The 19094-nt window shown below is 34.0% G+C and overlaps 3 protein-coding genes across 4 annotated transcripts; 2 read left to right on the top strand and 1 right to left on the bottom strand.

Annotated features, from left to right (window-relative positions):
• The first annotated feature begins 279 nt into the window (after window positions 1-279).
• LOC108205811 (U-box domain-containing protein 8) lies at window positions 280-2937 on the top strand. Of its 2 annotated transcripts, none has more exons than XM_064088298.1 (2): window positions 280-1629; window positions 2522-2937. In XM_064088298.1, the coding sequence occupies exon 1, from the start codon at window positions 474-476 to the stop codon at window positions 1566-1568; it is 1095 nt and encodes a 364-aa protein (XP_063944368.1). In that variant the 5' UTR covers window positions 280-473; the 3' UTR covers window positions 1569-1629; window positions 2522-2937. The 2 variants fall into 2 exon arrangements, with proteins under 2 accessions (XP_063944368.1, XP_017231382.1); XM_017375893.2 differs by having other exon boundaries at window positions 2539-2937.
• Window positions 2938-8397: 5460 nt separating this feature from the next.
• LOC108206687 (probable NAD(P)H dehydrogenase (quinone) FQR1-like 1) lies at window positions 8398-9754 on the top strand. The gene is made up of 4 exons (XM_064088299.1): window positions 8398-8536; window positions 8769-8862; window positions 8959-9221; window positions 9358-9754. The coding sequence occupies exons 1-4, from the start codon at window positions 8514-8516 to the stop codon at window positions 9587-9589; spliced, it is 612 nt and encodes a 203-aa protein (XP_063944369.1). The 5' UTR covers window positions 8398-8513; the 3' UTR covers window positions 9590-9754.
• Window positions 9755-11574: 1820 nt separating this feature from the next.
• LOC108206248 (transcription factor bHLH112) lies at window positions 11575-14442 on the bottom strand. The gene is made up of 7 exons (XM_017376484.2): window positions 13902-14442; window positions 13151-13667; window positions 12901-13014; window positions 12706-12771; window positions 12531-12596; window positions 12333-12380; window positions 11575-12183 (listed from the first exon to the last, which is right to left on the bottom strand). The coding sequence occupies exons 1-7, from the start codon at window positions 14234-14236 to the stop codon at window positions 12040-12042; spliced, it is 1290 nt and encodes a 429-aa protein (XP_017231973.1). The 5' UTR covers window positions 14237-14442; the 3' UTR covers window positions 11575-12039.
• Window positions 14443-19094: the final 4652 nt, after the last annotated feature.

Here is a 19094-nt window from a genome sequence, read left to right on the forward strand (position 1 = left end):
AATAAGACAGTTGACTAAAATTTTAATATTGTTTACATATAAGCTTGCGTATAATTATTTTTCTGTAATTTTTCTTATCAGAAAACAAAAATAACATAAACTAATAATTAAAATAATTATTATCTTATAAGTTATAAGTATAAAAAATACTCAAAAACTGTGAGATCAATCACACTGAACCGTATTTTCAACTCATTTAAATATAAATATTAATGTTAATTCCACCTTTAATTTAAAATTTTTAAGGATATCTAGTTATAAAGTGGTTCTAGGATCCAGTAGATATTGTTAGAGCTGAAGACAATCCTCTCTGATCATATCCAGAATCTACACATAGATTAAACTCTCCATTTTTCAACCTCCCTCCCTAAAAACAAGTAAACCCTCATAAACCCCCTCCCATTAACTCACCTCAAATCGTTTCTACACACACATTTCTAGAGTGAGAAACTCTAGAGAGAGAAAGTCAAGCCATGGCAACCCCACTTCCAGATGATTTCAAATGCCCCATCTCTCTCGAAATTATGTCCGACCCTGTTATTCTCTCCTCCGGCCACACCTTTGATCGGGCCTCTATTCAACGGTGGTTGGATTCCGGTCACCGGACTTGCCCAATTACCAAAATACCCCTGGCTGAGTCCCCTGTTCTTATTCCTAACCATGCTTTGAGGAGCTTGATTTCTAGTTACTCCCTTGTTTCTTTGCCAAAATCGAAAAATAACTCCGACCCACAAATTCTGATATCGATTTTAACAACCCCGTCTTCGGCTCTTGAGGAAAAGTTGAACTCGCTCGACCAACTCAGTCGACTCGCCAAGCGTGACTCAGTGCTGCGGCGGAAGCTTACTGAGTCGGGGGCCGTGTCGGCTGTGCTGCGGTGTGTTTCTTCGAATGTGGCGGCGTTGGAGGAGAAGGGGCTGAATTTGATTCTTCATTTGAGTTTGGATGATGATAATAAGGTTGGGTTGGTTGCTGAGGGTGCAATTGGGACTATAATCGGAGCTTTACGTGGCGGTAGTGGTGGCTATTGTCGCGCTGTGGCAGCGACAACTTTGACCAGTTTAGCTCTCGTGGAAGTGAATAAAGGGACAATTGGGGCTTACCCCTTTGCGATTTCAACATTGGTGTTGCTTATTGAGAGTGGGAATGTGAGGGAGAGGAGGGAGGCTACGACTGCATTGTTTACAATATGTTCTTTTCCAGATAATAGGCGCCGGGCTGTGGAATGTGGTGCGGTGCCTGTTTTGTTAAGTGTGATTGGATTAGGGGTTGAGAGGGCTATTGAGGTTTTAGGGTTGCTAGTGAAATGTAAAGAGGGGAGAATTGAATTGGGGAAGTATAATTGTATCAGCATTTTGGTTAATGCGATGAAAGATGGTAGTTCAAGATGTGTCCAGTACGGGTTGAATACAATACATTTGCTTTGTTACTATAGTGAAAAGATGTGTGTCGAGGCTGTGAAAGAAGGGGTCTTGGAGTTATGTTTGGGTTTGTTGGAGGATGATAATGAGAAAGTGAGAACAAATGCGTCGAATTTGGTTAAGATTTTGAGGAAGAGGAGTGGCTGAGACGTTCAGAAGTTGGGTTGATTATGGAATGTGATTATGCTGTTGGTTTTAATCTGTGGAGGTATGTTTTGTGTTCGTTTTGTTGAATAGATTTGTACAAAGGATGAGTTTTTGATGGTGGATGTTGTTTCTTCTTTGTATGTTGTACATTGGAATAAGTTTATGAAATGTGATCAAAGCTCAAAGCTGGTTCTTTCAATCAAGTCTGTTTCATTTTTTCTTTGCATAATTATGTTGCTGTGCTCCTACATTTCGCATGGACAAGGATCTTGTGAAATTCTTTGTAAATTCCACATTAGGGAACGGGGAGCGTGTATCTATCTTACATTAATAATATATTACCTACTTTGCATGATCAGGCAGACACTGATATTCGTAATGACCATGTTATTTGTTACTGTATGTAATAATTTTAACTTGTTGGAGTAGTTGGATATTTATTTTAAACTTAAATTATAGTAAAAAGCATGGAAGATAGATGAAGATCAGTGAATATAAACCAGAACGGCATTTTTGGATTTGTGGTTTATTGTTGTTCCTTCTGTATAAAGTTTGGCAGGATAAACAAGGTGTCCAGTTCTAACTTGTGATATTGATATGAAGTGTTAGTGACATTTTCTATCAAGAAAAACAATGGTATCATATTCTAACTTTAAACATGGAATTGAAGTCTTTTAGAATTATACATGTGTGTATTGGATCGAAAGTTTGCTGGACTATGTTATTGTCGTCCAAAAAATAAATTCCATGCTTTTGTACTAATTCTATTGTATACAAAGATTAGTAGAGTGAAAATATCCTTTCAAATAAAAAATTGAAATGAATCTTTGTTGTGATGAGAGTTTCCTTACTTACATATTGTTGATTATCTATAATCTGTTCATGTGGCTCAGCAACTTCAGCGATCTGAAATCGCCTAGTTGTATTGCTGCATGCCTTAACTTATAAATCAGACCCTCTATCATTGCAGATATGCAATTTTTTCGGCCTTTAACTTGAAACAAGGTTCAGTTCTGCTGTTTCTGCATATAATGCAAACATATGCTGTCAATTCACATCAGGGGAGCATTAGGGCATTAGACATGTTTAGCTAGTTTTCTATAATGTGGTCTACTAAAAAACAAGGCAGAACTGTTAGCATTGTGGCTTGTATGTGATTTTAGATTGCGGTCATAGAGTCCCGTGCTTGCTATCTGGACTCTTGCACAGGTGCAAGAAGCTAAAAACAGATGTTTTGGAACTGGCTACTAGCCAGGCCAGGTGGAAGCTCTTTGCTTATGTTATTAAAGTAGTTTTAGATGTGTTTTCTCTTCTACGCCACCACCCCCTTTGAATTGATTCATGAGTAACAAGATTATAGTTATTTAGCTGATTGTGATTTGTGCTCCTTAATGTTTATCATGAATCATGATATTGACATCTCAGATAGTTTACATAAACGGGGGCATCATTGAGTGGTTTTGTTTCCTTCTCCACATAATAGAAAGAATCTTAAGAGGAATATAATTGGTATCTCACCAAATCCTCATCTAAACAAGATGGGCCTGTGAAGTACTCGTAAAACTCTATTCTATAGGTCTGGCTTCAGACCAGTGAGACTCACAACTCACAAGCACAACGATGTTTTTTATTAATATTTTTTACAATTAGATTCTTGAGAGTTGAGATAATTAATTAACGGTTTGGCTAGTGTTTGGGAGATTTTGATTGGTGTGGTTGATGTATTTGCAGGGGGTCCATCATTATCATGAGATAGGAGCCAATCAAAATGATCCAAGCATAAAATTTTCCGCCCTTAGCATGTGCCCATGGGCACACCATAGAATAACCGATTAATTAAAGCTTCCGGGCCAAGTTGGTGTGCGTCGAGTTCTGAGTTCCGATTTAGTCACTAAGCTTGAGCATGAGTTTTAGGCTCGGCTCGATTCCCCCCTAACGGTTAACATTTACCCATCTCCTGGCTGAGACGAACCTGTGATCTAGGTTTTAATATTTTCTTTTCCTGCTGCATGCGTTTTCTTAATCTTTTTAAAAATTGGTGGAACCTGGAACTACTTCCAGGTCAATCATATTTTAATGTTGCTGATCTCTATATCCCTTTTAAATGACCTTGCAAACTCTCTGGAGTTGAGATAATTCAAGAAACATGCAACTGTGAAATGCATACTTGATTGAATGATGATGATTCATGTGATAAATCCTTGTATTCTACAACAAGGTTCCAAAAAGTGTTGTTGTTTTGTTAAAGAAATCAATAGAAGCAACCAGGAATTGTGGAGCCCTGGACTCTTGACTCTGCCAATCTGAGTGGTTGACCAGCAATCTGATGAACTGTTTGTTTTTTGAAAGTAGAAGGAAGATGAGATGGGGCCAGAGAAATGTAATGTAAATTCATGGGCATGGGAAAGAACAAATAGGAAACAGAAGCAAGTTTCATAATTGTATGAGATAAAAGGCCAACACCTACCAACTAAAGCAATCATTTTGGAGTAGAATTCTCATGTTGTTAATGAACCTTATCTACAGTTGTCCATAATGCAGTCCATGCTTTCAGAGGCATTCTTGGAGCAGAATTCTTGAATCGAATGAAATTGTTCATCTCTAGACTCTAGTGCTGCTGCTACTTTCTTGAGTCGCAGAAATGAAGCATGTCAGTTAGAGACTCAGAGGAGAGATAATCACACATAATTATGGATAATGAATCATTTTGTGTGCCGTATATAATTAGGAGTAAGTAAAACCGGACCGAAACCGTAAAACCGTACGGAACAACTTCAATTCGGTTTGGTTTCATTTTTTCCAAAATTTCGATTAATTCGGTTTGAACCGAAAATAAATTCGATTTGGTTTGGTTTTTGATATAATATTTTTTGATTTAAACCAAAATAACTGAACTTTTTATTAAATATAAAAAATATATATTTTATATACATTTTTATTACATCATGTGTAAGTGTAATCCTAACTTCTAATTCTCTACTCTTCTGAAGCGGGACGGGGGCGATTGTCTGAACCCTGAAGTTGTACTACGAATCCCTCAGCAACTCGAGTTTATTACACCAACTCGACTAGTTCAGTTTAGTTTTGTAATGCAAATATGCAATTCTGCAAATGCAATACATTTTTGGTCAGTTGATCTTATTTTCTTAATTCAAAGATTTTTCTTAATTCAAAGATGAACTTTCAATTTGCTGTTCAGTTACTATTACGATCACTATTTTTCACCACTGTTTCAAGTTTAAAATTTTAGTGTGAATTTTCGGTTGACATGTGTAAATGTGTGTATTCTTAAATGGGACGAAATCTAGATGGGGAAACAGGACTTGAAGGAACAGTTGAATTCATGAAGCTTGAAGCAGCACTCTACATGACCAAGACATAATTGATGCTACTGTATATGCCATCAGCAGCAAAGCTGCATTGTCTTAGTTTAATTTGTAGGCTATCAATTCTGAAATGTCGATAACTTGATTATCATGATGAAAGATGCTACCGCCATTTGACTAATCGGCCACTTATAGCGAGTTCCATTTAGGACCAGCATTACCCTCATCGTTATTAGAAAACAATCTTTGTATTGCTTAATTTCAGCTGTGGAGATTCAAATTATGCACATCCAACACAATTTTCTTGTACGAATCAGCTATGATCACCAGAACTAATATGCAGTCGGGAGTTTTCTAGTGAGAATGACGTCAAATAAATATACAATTTTTTTTGAGGAAAATATACAAATTTTATAACACTTCCGCATGGATGGATTTTCGGGTGAGTGCCTTTTATAACCACTTTTCACAAAACACTGCCCAAAATGACCATGTGCAGGAACAATGCCCAAAATAACCACTGAAACACGCATTCACCATATGCGTGTGTAGTGAACAAAGAAAAAGCAAAAAATACGCATTCTCCACATGCGTATATGTTGTTGACTCAGCACATTCACGCATGTGGAGAATGCGTATACCACCACTGTGTATAGTGCATGCGCATTCTCCACATGTGTGTTCTTTATATATTTTTTTTAAAAGCGCACACGCATATGTGAGATGCGTGTTTGAGTGAGTAAAATGGGCACCTTTCCCGCAGACGGTCATTTTGGGCACTTGACCCCTGAAAAAGTGTTATTTTTGGCATTTTCTCTGGATTTTCAGGGACGGAATAAAATTTGAAGATATAGAAACATTATTTAATTTTAATTTTATTATTCTCGACAAATCACGTGCTAGATCCATCGTGTGGATGTTGAGAGAACTATTGACTACTGGCAGCTTCTTTCTGGCCGATCGTGGAGGAAAAAAGTGCCTGCATAGTTAAAACAAATATATGAAAATATATCCTGACAAAAAAATTTATATGAAAATATTTCTGGTCCCCAGTAGGCCAGATGCCGATGATTTGTTACAAAAAACGTGTAAAATAATAATAATTCTTGTGAGGGTATAATGGAATTTTGTATTAAAATAAAATAGTATATCCATAATCGATTAAATCTTATATAAAAGTATATTTTTTATGTATCTTTCTTTGAAATTTTATACCTTTTTTTATAACAAATTTTATACTTGTTTTTTACATATATATTTACATGATCTCGAAATCATTTTACATTTCTGTTGTTGATCACAATTACGTAAAGGCTGCCAGCTGGACATGACAAAGCAGTAATACTCATAGGAAAAACAAAAAATACAAATTTAAATTTATTAAAACTTGTTGACGAAATATGACGACGAGGCTATCAAACATTCGCCTCACTTTTGTGTCCGTAGAAAAAATGGTTTGGGCACGTAAATTGGGTCACTTGTTAAAAATCATTTTTGTATAATGTTGAAACTTGTCTATTCAAAATTTCGACCAGGCTTGGCTTCGGAGAGCAACTAACTTTTATTTGACCAAATATAACTTATTTGGTTATGGACTGGACTAGATAGATACACAGATGGGGACTTTTATTTTAGAATTTGGTTGGTGGGAGCTTCTTATCTTTTGAGTCTCTCAAGTCTCAGGTTAATGATTACGGTGTGATGGCATAAGCATTGAGTTATCATTTCATTTTCAACATTATTTGAAGATTATATTTTGGTATCGTTGATATCTTATATTTTGGGAGGTCTTTATTTAATTCTATAAAATAACTTTTTTGCGTAATATAATAAATTTTATTTATATCTTAAAAGATGGTTGAATTAATTTATTGTAACTCAAACATAAATAGCTTAAATGTGATGAGATTACTCAACATTGCGGATATTGAATAAAATTAATTTATTCACATAATTATTTTTTAAAATTATTATATTAATTATTGAAAAAAAGAGGTCAATTGTTGAAGTGTATATCACGCCTGCAGTTTACAATTTTTCTAAAAGTTATAGTTAATAAAGTTTGCTACTTGCTGGTGATAAATCTCTAATTAGTCTAGTAATTGATACATAACGATATTGCTCTCATAAATTTTTGACATATTTTTTTTTGATAATTTAGACTTATACGTTTTATAAATGAGTATATATTCTAATATTTCTCAGTGATGAGTCAGAGTCGAACCCGGATGTCTCGGGACAATAGGGATAAACCCGCCACTTATACTATCCGACCATGCTCAAATTTTTGACATATAATTCAAAAACGTTTGATCATACATGTTTTTAATAAATTTATGTAATTAATATTATAATTAAAAAATATTTTAGAAACGATAACTTTAGCACGTGCCACTCAAACCATTTAGGGGTCGTTTGGTTCATGGGTATGTAGAATCAGGTATGGGGTTTGTTCATTCCAAACCCATACCTGGTGTTTGGTTGGTGAAAATATAATCTTAAACCCATACCTTAAACCCCCAAGGTATGAATTTTTGATACATAAGTAGGGAGGTGGGTATGAGATGGAGGTATGGGTATCCATTCATTTTTGAATTTTTTGTCTCTATTTAAGTAATCAAATATTAATGTTTTATACAAAATTAAATCAATGATGCAAAAATATATAACAATAATAATTTTATTAATTTTTTCAATTAATATAAATTAATAACTTATTTTTTAAAAAATTGCATATATTGATTCCAACACTCAACCAAACACATGATATCAGATATGATACCTCAAACCCATACCAACTTAACCTGATTCCTCATTCCAACCCGATATCACTCTTCGAACCAAACAACCCCCTATAGTTGAAAATGGCGGAGTACTCGCGACGGGACTGATTTGGCTGAATAGTTTTTGGAATTACATACTTGAAAAGTCTCACAATTTTAAAATAGAACAATTACGATTAATGATCATAAGCGTGACATCAACAATTAAGCAAAACTTTATACACGCTACTGTTTAATTATGATAAACACAGGTGACCCATATAATGACGACACGAAACTTCAATATTTTAATGCCAGCTACACTGTTCGTAATATTTATTCGATAAAAAATAGAGAGACGTAAATGGTTAACTAAACAAACCCAAATGTGATACTACACCTCGATGCTCGTACCACATGCGATCCTTTAATTATCCATAATTTATTTGGTAATTCGTAATTATTTAAATCTAAATTCATTTTTTCCCCATAAATTTTGTTATACTCGAATATCGACTTTTTATTATTAAAAAAAAATGCTTGCCTCTCTCTATAGTTTCTGAATTGAATTCTTGGTTTCTTGTTACAAAATTATCAGTTACTCCATAATACAGAGGATTCTATTTTCATATTTTTGCACGATTATGTTTTTATATTTTTATTAACGGAGTTGTTGAAAATTTATAGTATTATGTCAGAAGATATTTTAAAAAATGAAAAGAAAGCCGGCAATAAATGGTCAACTATCTCCCGGCCCTATATAAGGTAGTTGGCATTCCCATCTCGATAAGACTTGTGCAATATTGAACACTCTGTTTTGACTCTACATAATTTCAGATTTTTTTTCACCCAAGGCAATGGCAACTAAAGTTTATATTGTGTATGTTCCCTCTTTCTCTCTGTGCTTTTTTAGATTTTATTTATTTTGCACTGAAGATCTATATTTATATGTGTAACAAACTGTTTTTGTTAGTACTGCATTTCTTGTTGCAATGGAACAGAACAATGTGATGCCCAGTTCAATCTGCATTCTTAGTACAATAATACTTTTAGTACAGTTAGATATAAATTTGCATGCTTAGATTTGATGAAAGGCTTTGATAACGGTACAGATACTATTCTATGTATGGACATGTTGAGAAGCTTGCAGAAGAGATCCACAAGGGAGCTTCATCTGTGGAAGGAGTTGAGGCCACACTATGGCAGGTACGCGTTACTCTGTGTCGTATTTTCCAGTAGTAATAGAATTACAAGAGCCTGAAATTTGGTAGATTTATTAATCAAATGAAATTGACATATTAGGTGCCAGAAACACTGCCAGAGGAGGTTCTTGGAAAGATGAGTGCAGCACCAAAGAGTAATGTTCCTATCATTACCGCGGCTGAGCTTGCTGAGGCGGATGGATTGATCTTTGGTTTTCCGACTAGATTTGGAATGATGGCTGCCCAATTCAAGGCTTTTCTTGATTCTACTGGAGGTTTGTGGGGAGCTCAGAAATTAGCCGGCAAACCTGCAGGTCTTTTTTGCAGCACTGGATCTCAAGGAGGTGGTCAAGAAACAACTGCGTAAGTCAAATTAAATTATTATTCATTATCTAGATATTATAAATGTAATGGGAGACATCACACAATAGACCATGTAGTGGATGAGAAGTATTAGTATATTGCAAAGTTAAGTAAATAAGATATTCTTTCTATACAGGTTGACAGCCATCACTCAGCTTGTTCACCATGGTATGATTTTTGTCCCTATTGGCTACACTTTCGGAGCTGGTATGTCTGAAATGGAGAATATCAAAGGTGGGAGCCCTTACGGTGCTGGAACCTATGCTGGAGATGGTTCGCGACAGCCTTCTGAGCTTGAGCTTGCACAGGCTTTCCACCAGGGAAAGTACATTGCTGGCATCACAAAGAAGCTCAAGGGAACCGCTTGATCAGCATAATACCTGATTACTAGAGTGCATTCAACATAAAATTTTACTTTTCCTGAAAAAGTCGATTATATTTAAACATTCTGCAGTCATTTGAATCTTTCATATTTACATGAATATTGTTCTGAAAATTATTACTGTAATACAATTCATATGTTTGTCTGTTTATTTTACACAAGAGTTACTTTCTTCTGTATACGAGCGTTTTGTTGGGTTTTTATACGATTCATTGGCTCATTGTTTGCAATTTTCACATGTACGAGATTTACTGACTTTAGTTGCATTCAGACATTTCTTGGTTAGCTAAAAACAGCCTGAAAATAGCAGCCATGTGCATAGTTTTTCAGAGAATTTGGTAACAATAAGCATAGTTCAAGTACGCCCAGGTGACAATTCTGGTAGTTAAAGAGCTAGGAAACATTTCTCCATCAACTCTCCGAGACTCGTACAATTATACTGAATGATATAGTTGCTTCTGTAGTCCAAACCTTTTAACAAACTGAAGCAAGCGTTGGTTCACATCAAAGCAATTAGCCAAAAAGAATCATGGATCACCCAAAAGGGGACACTACGCATGATTAATGCGAAGATCTATGACCTTGAGCAGAGTTGCAATAGACTATTGCACGCTTTGAGCCTTTGATAACAATAAGAATACTTGAACCAGGCCCAAATAAAGAGCTAGGAAACATGTCTCCATGTCTACAACTCTACGAGACTTGTACAATTATACTCAATGATACTTGTTTCAGCAGTCCTAGAAACCTTTTAACAAACTGAATCAAGCGTTGGTTGGCGTCAAAGCAATTAGCCAAAAAGAATTATGGATCACCGAAAAGGGGATACAACACATGATTAATACAAAGATCTATGAACTTGAGCAGAGTTGCATAGACAGATGCACGCTTAGTTAAATTCAACACTTTATTTTACTACGAAAGAGCTGTGCATTGACATGAAACGCCAGAGAATCAGCATTTAGAGCCAGGAATTAAAAGTATCCAGTAAGAAAACAACCATTGTATCGATATAGACATTTCAATTGAAGCAACGCCTCATCAATTAAGCATTTTGTGGCAAAGATCAGATTCAAAGGTGAATACAGAAAAGATAAGTACCCTCATATACAAAGACAAATATAGAGGTGTTGCATGTTTAGCAAATAAAGAAAACAGTATAATAACATGACAGAGCTTATTGTAAAGTACGATTGCAACTACTTAAAGCCAGCCAGCCACACACCATGATGCCCTCATGCTTTTTCTTTACTTGATTTCTTTATATTCACAAAAATGAAGTATTGGATTTCAAGTTTCGTAAAGAAAAATCAGGAACAAGAGGTACAGATCCCAATGCTAAAAAGATACACCAGGTGGGTATAATTCCCATCAGTCAATCATCTGAAAGCTGATAGCCTGATATAAAGATACCAAACAAGAAAATTTTATCAATGTTAAAGTACCTTTCTTATTTTATTCTTGTTCCTTTTTTTTCTTTTTGGCTATCCATGTTTATTTTGCCAGAAAGATTCTTGATTACTGTATTAAGTTAAATTAATGTTTATAGGAATAATTTGATCTTTAACAAGAGTGTAGCTGAAGACGAGTCTGAGAGAAGCAAGCAATTAGGCTACATCAACAAATAGTAACGAATTTCTTAGTCCTCTCAAGTACCCTACTACTGGAGATACTGTAATATGAAAACAAGAGATTTGGTCACATTCAGCTATATTCTCGCGTAGACCACTCAGAGATGAAATGTGTGTGTGGATCACGATTACTTTTATTATTCACCCAAGTAGTGGCAGGTCGATAGTATGAATTAGAATGCAATGAAGTACGCGAGTAAATGATTTACACGAGTTATTAGTTGAGGATTAGATAAATTAATTATGATTTATGAAGTTCCTGTATTGTATTTTAGATGCTTGCATATGTCCATGCATTTGCAGGTTAATTAGCATGAGAAACACATTCCAACAAAAAAGATGAAAAGAAGAAAGCAAGAGAATAATTGCATATATGGAGGAACCCTACTAATAATTGTAATAAACAAACCAAAAGTGAGACACAAGTCTGCATCTTTCTCTTCTTTGTCTCTCAAATGAAAATGTAAAAGCATAGAAACAGGAACAGATAAGTCTTTTGGTTTACACCATATACAGCTTGTACTGCTAAATTCAGCTCATCACCTACTACCAATCATGGATTCCTGCTAAATTTAGCATCCATTCCTGTTCCTAATCCAACTCGATCGTACGTGTTGCACGTAATATTTATTTAATTACAAACTAATCCACATTAATATTATCCTTCTTCAGTAGTAATACCTAATCAACCATTTTCTACTTGGAAGATCTTTCTCTAGTTTGATCTCTCCATGCAGCTTTTTAGTTGATCCTTCCATGTTAAGTTGTAAGTATTCCAAAATATAAGGTGGAGGCTCTAGCTTCTCTACCTGAAGTTTTTTCCAAATGTTGGTGTCCAAAAGTCAGCAGTTGTCTCTGATGCAACTGGGAAAGTGCTCGATACAGGCACAACGCATAGTCCTCGGCTTCTTAATTCTTGATGATCTGCTCTTTTAGGATCACCCAGAGTCTGCCAAAATGGAATCAACATCTTTCACATTATTAATGATGAAACAATATTTAAAGCCAAATGTAAATTTGTAGACATATTTGTACCACTTCTACTTATCTACTATATATGTTAATTTGGTGGTAAAGAAAAATAGGAAAGTCAGTCACCTGTTCATGTTGAATGGGAGATCCTCTTTTATATGGATTAATTAGAACCTAAAATTGTTCAACGGAGCTTAATTAGATACTGTACACTTAATTGATAACTTAACATCACATGATATAAAAGAAAATAGATTATAGAGAAAATATTTATTTTTCTATCGCATGCATATATATAGAAGATTGCACGATGATGGAACTCACAGTGACTTGATCATGAAGGAGCTTGATGTACTCGATAGCTTCATGGAGAACTGATGCTGTGTCGGTCTGGTCGAATAGAACATTATGATTGCAGTTAATTATATTTGCAACAAAGATTTTGATTATATATCAGTAAGTTTGGGAAGAAAACATAAGAGCCAAATTAAAATTCTACCTTTCCGAAAGGAGAGACCAATTGCTGGAGGGCTGTTACCCGGTCCCCAAGCTTCTCTTTCCTTACCTAATAGCACAAATTTTACTAAGTAACTAAATTTCTCATTGAAGTATCTATGTAGCACGTATCAACTCTAATGCTTTATATATAGAAGAGTTTTTCACTCCATGCCATATATTGCGAGAGCATTTTTACCTTAAAAGTTGGTAGTGGTGATGGCGTTTCCATTCTTGGTCTCTTAAATACCGGTTCGGTACTGCTGTTGTTCTTCACCACCTTGCTCATGTCTCGAATTCTTTCATTGTTAGGCTGCAAGCAATGACGTGCACTAATTTTAACACTTCATAAGTCCCAAAACCCTAATCTTGTCTGTTTTTGTCCGTGTGCTTGAAAGAATCATTATATGTGTTTGTGTGTCTGTGCAATTTAAATATTAGACAGATACCTTTACACCGAGATTGGAGCAACTGAGCTTCTCTTCAAATGTTGGTGGCAAGAATTTAGACTGCAGTGGAGTACTGAAAAGGCCATTACTGGATGCACTACTCCAGGTTGAATTATCTAGTAAAGGCGCTTGTTTTGGCAGTGCTGGTGAAGGCTTGTGTAATGAGGAAGAAAGAAAGCCATTTAACTTTTCTTGATAAAGGTTAGTTGTATCCGGATAATCCATTGACCGATTACCAAAAATCGTATCTTGATCAGAATTAGTATCAAAAAGGGTTTGTATTAAGGAGGAAGTATAACCATATGAGGATGAATTCACTGGAAAACCTTGATTTGTTGGCCCTTTATAAGCATCCAAGGAAGTAACTTCGTCGATGGCAGAAAAGTTTTCAGGGCTCCAATCTTTCTTGATTTGAGAAAAATGATCAACACCAACAGCTTGTTGATAATTTGAGCTTGGATTTAAGCTATCTTGTAGGCTATGCTGATAATTGCACTCATTCCTCTTGCTATCATGACTAAAGCACCACAAAAAAATGAATCATAGTTTAACTTCTTTGCTTTTTTTATAAGATTACAAGGAAATAAGTCCAAATATATATACAAAGCAACTTGTTATATTAGCTGTAAAAGTATGTATGGACCATGAACAAGTTCAGTGGAAGCTAAAGTTAGAACAATAATTGAAACCAAAAGAACAAAAGTTTTTTCATCTGTACTCGTGTGACTAAAGATTACATAAGTAAACTTACAATAAAGCTTGATTCCAGTCTGCAGTTGTTATCGACGACGAAAGCCCGTTATCCATCAGGTCTAAGCCAGAATTCACAGATAACAAATTCCCTTCAACAGAGTCATGATTCAACGGTTTTTGAGTATCTTGGAAAAATATAGACCCTTCGGAGTTATTTGCTGAACCAGATTGATCATCAGTGCTGGCCCTTGCTTTCGTATCCAAATCAGCTGGCCACGAAAACATGTCCATGTTGTTGATGATCGGAGAACAAACCGATGATCCGAAGTTGCTTTGGTATGGATTCATCCACCAGTTTTCTGCACAAACCCCAGCCTGAAATTTATCTGCCATGCTCAACTTTTCTTGTTCTTGGCTTGTGTGATCTAGTAAGTTGAAAATTTTCAAGTGAGTTTCATACTTTGGACCCTATTATATATAGGTAGATTTCACAAACATATGTGATAAGTGTGAAGCTGTTGGAATGTTTAAACAAGATATAGAATCTGGTTGACATTTAAAGAGACGATGATTAGAAATATACAAGGACAATTATATTTGGAGTACGAATTTTCAATAGTTTAATTTTTATTCTTTCATCCTAACTTTAGTTGTTTACTTTGTTTATTTTTAGTCTCACTTTTGTCAAATGAAAATGCTTATTTGAGCTATTGTTGCTTAAAAATAAAGGGATGTGGCATGATTTTTTGAACTTGGATCTGGCCGCCTATGTCATGTTTTGGACGAATATAGTACTCTCTTTTTTAATCAATGGCTGAAAATTTTTGTGCTAACGAACCAGAAATTCTGGACCATTGACCCCTCTAGTTTACTTTTTAATTATAAATATTGAATAATGGACTCCAAATTTGTCTATATCGACAGGTTTTAGGGAGATATAAAGTTAGATGAAGAAAATAATAATTTACTATTCCCTGATTTAATGTAAAATAGCAATAAAAGTTAATTTCTCAAATTGTGTGTTTCAGTTAATCTTGAGTCCTTTGTATAAACAAATTAAGCAACGCAACAAATTTTGGATAGCTAGTTAGTAAACTTTGTTTACATATATATAATCAAAAATCTACTAACACATATATATTTCTGTCGGAAAAAAAAAACTACTAACATCAAATAAACCATAATTATATAACAATTGTAATGCTTTCAAATATATTAATATAAGTAATATTAATTAGTTATCACATTAATGGATTTGATTCTATTTTTATTTATAAAATCTCATCTGATGAGGACCTAGTTTTGATACAAATAGAATAAAAGATGAAGGCCTAATAACAACGGAGGGATTATGATTTCTTAGAGCATCTCCAACGGCGTTGGCTATAATCGTTGGCTAAATTAGACCTGTAAGATATTATGTAAAATTTGCTGAACCTGTAAGACATTTTGCTTCAATGGTAATAGCTATATTGGTTGGCTATAATTTAAAAATAGTATGTTATTAATATTTTAAATTGTTAAAATAGAATATATCAGTTCAATATGGTAATAAATTATGTACAATCTTCCTACAGATTTTCTTACAGACCTGTAGAGGTTCGACAAATTTAGCCATCCATAGGAGGTTGGCTAAATTTATAGACAACATGTGAGCATGGTTGGAGTTGAATTTTTGGAGCTGTTGGCTAAATTTTCTTAATTTAAGTAAGCCAACTCACCTTTTAGACAAAGGTTTTAGATGGTTGGAGATGCTCTTATGACTCAAAATTACATAATATTGATAGTTAGAAATGTATATTTTATAATAATAAATTTTTGATTAAATTATGAATTATTGTCATAAACGGCATAAATGTTTAATGAATATCGATCGGGACTAACAGTAGACGTCCGGCAATTGGCCTCCGAATTGTGAGTTTCCCACCAGAAATTTATTTGTTTGACAATTACACTAACATCAGTTTTGGTTGACTTCTAAATTAGTCAAATCAGGTCAGCTGCGAAATCTTTGTAATAGTCGAAAACTTCAAAGACTAGTGTCAAGATTATTAGTATAATTCAGCTATTTGCTTATTTTCCCATGACGTGACATATATATACCGATAACATAATTCGAAAACTCCCTCCATCCCCTGAGTTATATACATTGGGGAATGGGGACGCGGCACGGACTTTAATGCACCCGTAAAGTATAGTTCTATAACTTATTTTTAAGATTTTTTTTTTCTATATAAAAGTTTGAATGTTATATTTTTATTCAGAAAAAGAAAATTTTAAAAATAAGTTATAGAACTATGTTTTATAAGAGCATTGAAATGCGTGTCGAGTAGTGAAAAAGAAACGTATAGAATTAAATGGGACAGAGGGAGTATATTTTATGAGAATTCTGGGTCCAATTTAAATTTTATATATCACAATCAATTAATAATATCAGAGTTTAAATGTTTTCAAATTTAAAAATCTAATAAATCAAATCAGTGAAAATATAATATATATATATATATATATATATATTATTCATTTAATTTTTAATTTGTTTTTGAACTTTCGTTTAGCTTTATATTTTGTTTGTGCGGTACCTCTGACTCGGTCTTGGTCTAACATACATATAAATTATTTAGTTAAAAGTATAATAAAAATATATATATCATTATAATAATTATTTTGTAACAGTAATTAATTTTATAATAAGAGAAAATTACACTTCCAATTCAGAATTGCTAAAATTAAATTTTTTACGGTAATGATTACATGAATAAAATTAGATGTAGAACAATTCAAAGTTTATTATTAAAGTTTATTATTGTATTTACATGTATAACTCTGATTTATCTTTCATGAACGTATCCTTGCTGAAAAAGAGAAGAGTGGTTGGTGCCTTTCCACTCTTGCCTGACGGCCTCAACTAGAGTCCCCCGAACTCAGGCGCATTCCCTAATTCGACTAAATTTGGATGCAGAAAATAGTAATGATAAGCTTTACTCTCAGCAAGGTAAATTGTTTACTCTTATTATTTTTTCTGTTTGTTTTGGACACGTTTGCCAACACACTTTCTATCGTTAATATTTTTAGTTTCATATTAGTATTGAATATAAAAACTTTATCGTATTAAAATACTCATAAATACGAATCTAACAAGATCACTCATAATTATATCTGGTCGTATAGATTTGGCGCAAGTTAATCATTTATCTCATGTTATGAACAGTCCCGACATTTCAAGCGATGAAAGGGACGGAGTATATGTTACTGTAATATGAGTACTGACCTTTGGAGGTACAAATGTACAAAATCTGTGGCAGGTGAGATTAACTTACTTTAGCTAGGTAGAAAAACGTTATAAAATACACATTCTAGATGGTCCGAAAGTACTATAAGCTGTTGATGGTAATTATTTTATTATCCTCAGCATAGTTGATTCACATTTAGAATAGAAAATACAAACATATGGGCACGGAACGTATGTTGTGAATTATATATTAAACTTAATTAAACTGAAAGTCAAATACTAGTGTTTGCCATCTACTATTTGGAAGTTATACATTGTCATTGCATGCAGATATATCTTTAAATTAAGACGTACGTGGACTTGATGATTATTCATTAAATATATACTTTCAATGGTCATCAAGTGACTGATAAATTCATAAATTACGTAGATAATATTCCCAGACACAGAATTTGAAAAAAGTTGCCGGAAAAACAAATTGGATGACATAAGATAATAGGGAAAAAATAGTTAGCTTTGTGACAATTAATCATATATACTTAATACAGTTTAATTAACTAACTGCAACTCCAAGTGTAGTTATATCTTATGTCATGGATCATGACTCTTCCTACCGTAACCTAATTCTTACGAGATGGTTGTTTGAAAATGCAATAACTACTGTTACAGAAAACAAAGTGTATAAGGTATAACGTATCCATTCAGAACAATTATCACCTGCCATCTAAATATATTCTAAATGCCTAGCTTAATAATGCTTAATCTAGCTAATCGTCTCTAGGGTAACCCAATTATAATGTACTTGCTTTGACAATCATATAGAACATAAATTTCTTATGTTTACTAGTATAATCGTTGATATAAGCTAGAGTAGTAAGGCCCTCCTCATTACTAATTAATCACGCTAGTGAAATAGTGCGCGCAACGGCTAGTGTATATATCTATGAGCAATGTACACTCTAAGTTGTGCTTGGTAAAACACAAATATACCGGTGCTAAATATATCTCTATAAATATTTGGTTTTATTGATGTCATGGTGATGAACGAGTTATGTATATAAGGTGACAAAATAGAGAAGCAATGTAGACAAAGTAGTGGAAGAAAGGCGAGTGATGCGTGGCCTACAAGGTCACGAAATGTTGGTAGGAGGTGACTTGATAAATGAATATATAGATGGAGCTTGGCGTGAGTTTTAGTCTCTTTACAGATCGATGGACACAAATGCTAGTGGTCCGGACCCTAAATTTCTGACCGCCTTCTCCAACAACAACCTTCCCCGCTCTGTCGGGAATGATCCATATATACGATATTTCTCCTTGTAACTCTGTACATACATTTCGACAGTGTCACTACCGGTTACCATTTTTATATCAGTCAGTGCATAGACACATGTACACCCTTTTCTGGTATACTCGATTTTAATTGTTAAGCGCTTTGTTAGAGCAAGTTTGAGTGATATCACTACAGGAAAAGCGGTCATTTTTGACCGTCCATCTCTGGTCGAAAATGACTAATTTCAATCTTATATGATCGAAATTAATCATTTTCGATCGCAGAATGTGCGGTTGAAGTTAGCCGTTTTTCTTGTAATGTATGATGTTCTAAATTATAACGTGCTGATAGAAAAAATTTGATCCAATAATATCTAGTCTGGTCTGTTATTTTTTGACCATCCTTTTAAGCCTTACTTCTCTTATTCTACTATATATTTTATAATAAATTATTATCTTTCTCTCTATTTTAGTTTATCTTTTAATGATGAAAGTAAATTTTTAGTGATAAAATATTAAATATTTAGTAAGTTTAACATTATTCAAATTGAAATTAAATAAATAAATCTTAACTTATTAGAATATAATTTTTCATATTATATTTAAAACTTGAATTAAAAAATTACTGGACACTTTGTCTAATACGAGTCATTATATTTTTCTGGTCCCATACATGCATGTGCCGGCTCATGTCTTGAACGCGTTTCTATATGCACGATAGGTCATAGTCAATATTGTTCGAAACGC

The sequence above is a fragment of the Daucus carota genome, chromosome 2 (genome assembly GCF_001625215.2).
Source record: "Daucus carota subsp. sativus chromosome 2, DH1 v3.0, whole genome shotgun sequence".
In the NCBI taxonomy this organism is placed as follows: domain Eukaryota; kingdom Viridiplantae; phylum Streptophyta; class Magnoliopsida; order Apiales; family Apiaceae; genus Daucus; species Daucus carota.

What these genes read in the sequence shown, in the direction of transcription:
- LOC108205811 (XM_064088298.1), top strand. Translation starts at nt 474, where the DNA reads ATGGCAACCCCACTTCCAGATGATTTCAAATGCCCCATCTCTCTCGAA.
- LOC108206687 (XM_064088299.1), top strand. Translation starts at nt 8,514, where the DNA reads ATGGCAACTAAAGTTTATATTGT. An exon ending in GCAACTAAAGTTTATATTGT is followed by an intron (nt 8,537 to 8,768) that starts GTATGTTCCCTC and finishes ATAACGGTACAG; the next exon opens with ATACTATTCTATGTATGGAC. An exon ending in TTGAGGCCACACTATGGCAG is followed by an intron (nt 8,863 to 8,958) that starts GTACGCGTTACT and finishes TTGACATATTAG; the next exon opens with GTGCCAGAAACACTGCCAGA.
- LOC108206248 (XM_017376484.2), bottom strand. Translation starts at nt 14,236, where the DNA reads ATGGCAGATAAATTTCAGGCTGGGGTTTGTGCAGAAAACTGGTGGATG. An exon ending in TGGTCTCTCCTTTCGGAAAG is followed by an intron (nt 12,597 to 12,705) that starts GTAGAATTTTAA and finishes CTATTCGACCAG; the next exon opens with ACCGACACAGCATCAGTTCT. An exon ending in CTCCCATTCAACATGAACAG is followed by an intron (nt 12,184 to 12,332) that starts GTGACTGACTTT and finishes CCATTTTGGCAG; the next exon opens with ACTCTGGGTGATCCTAAAAG.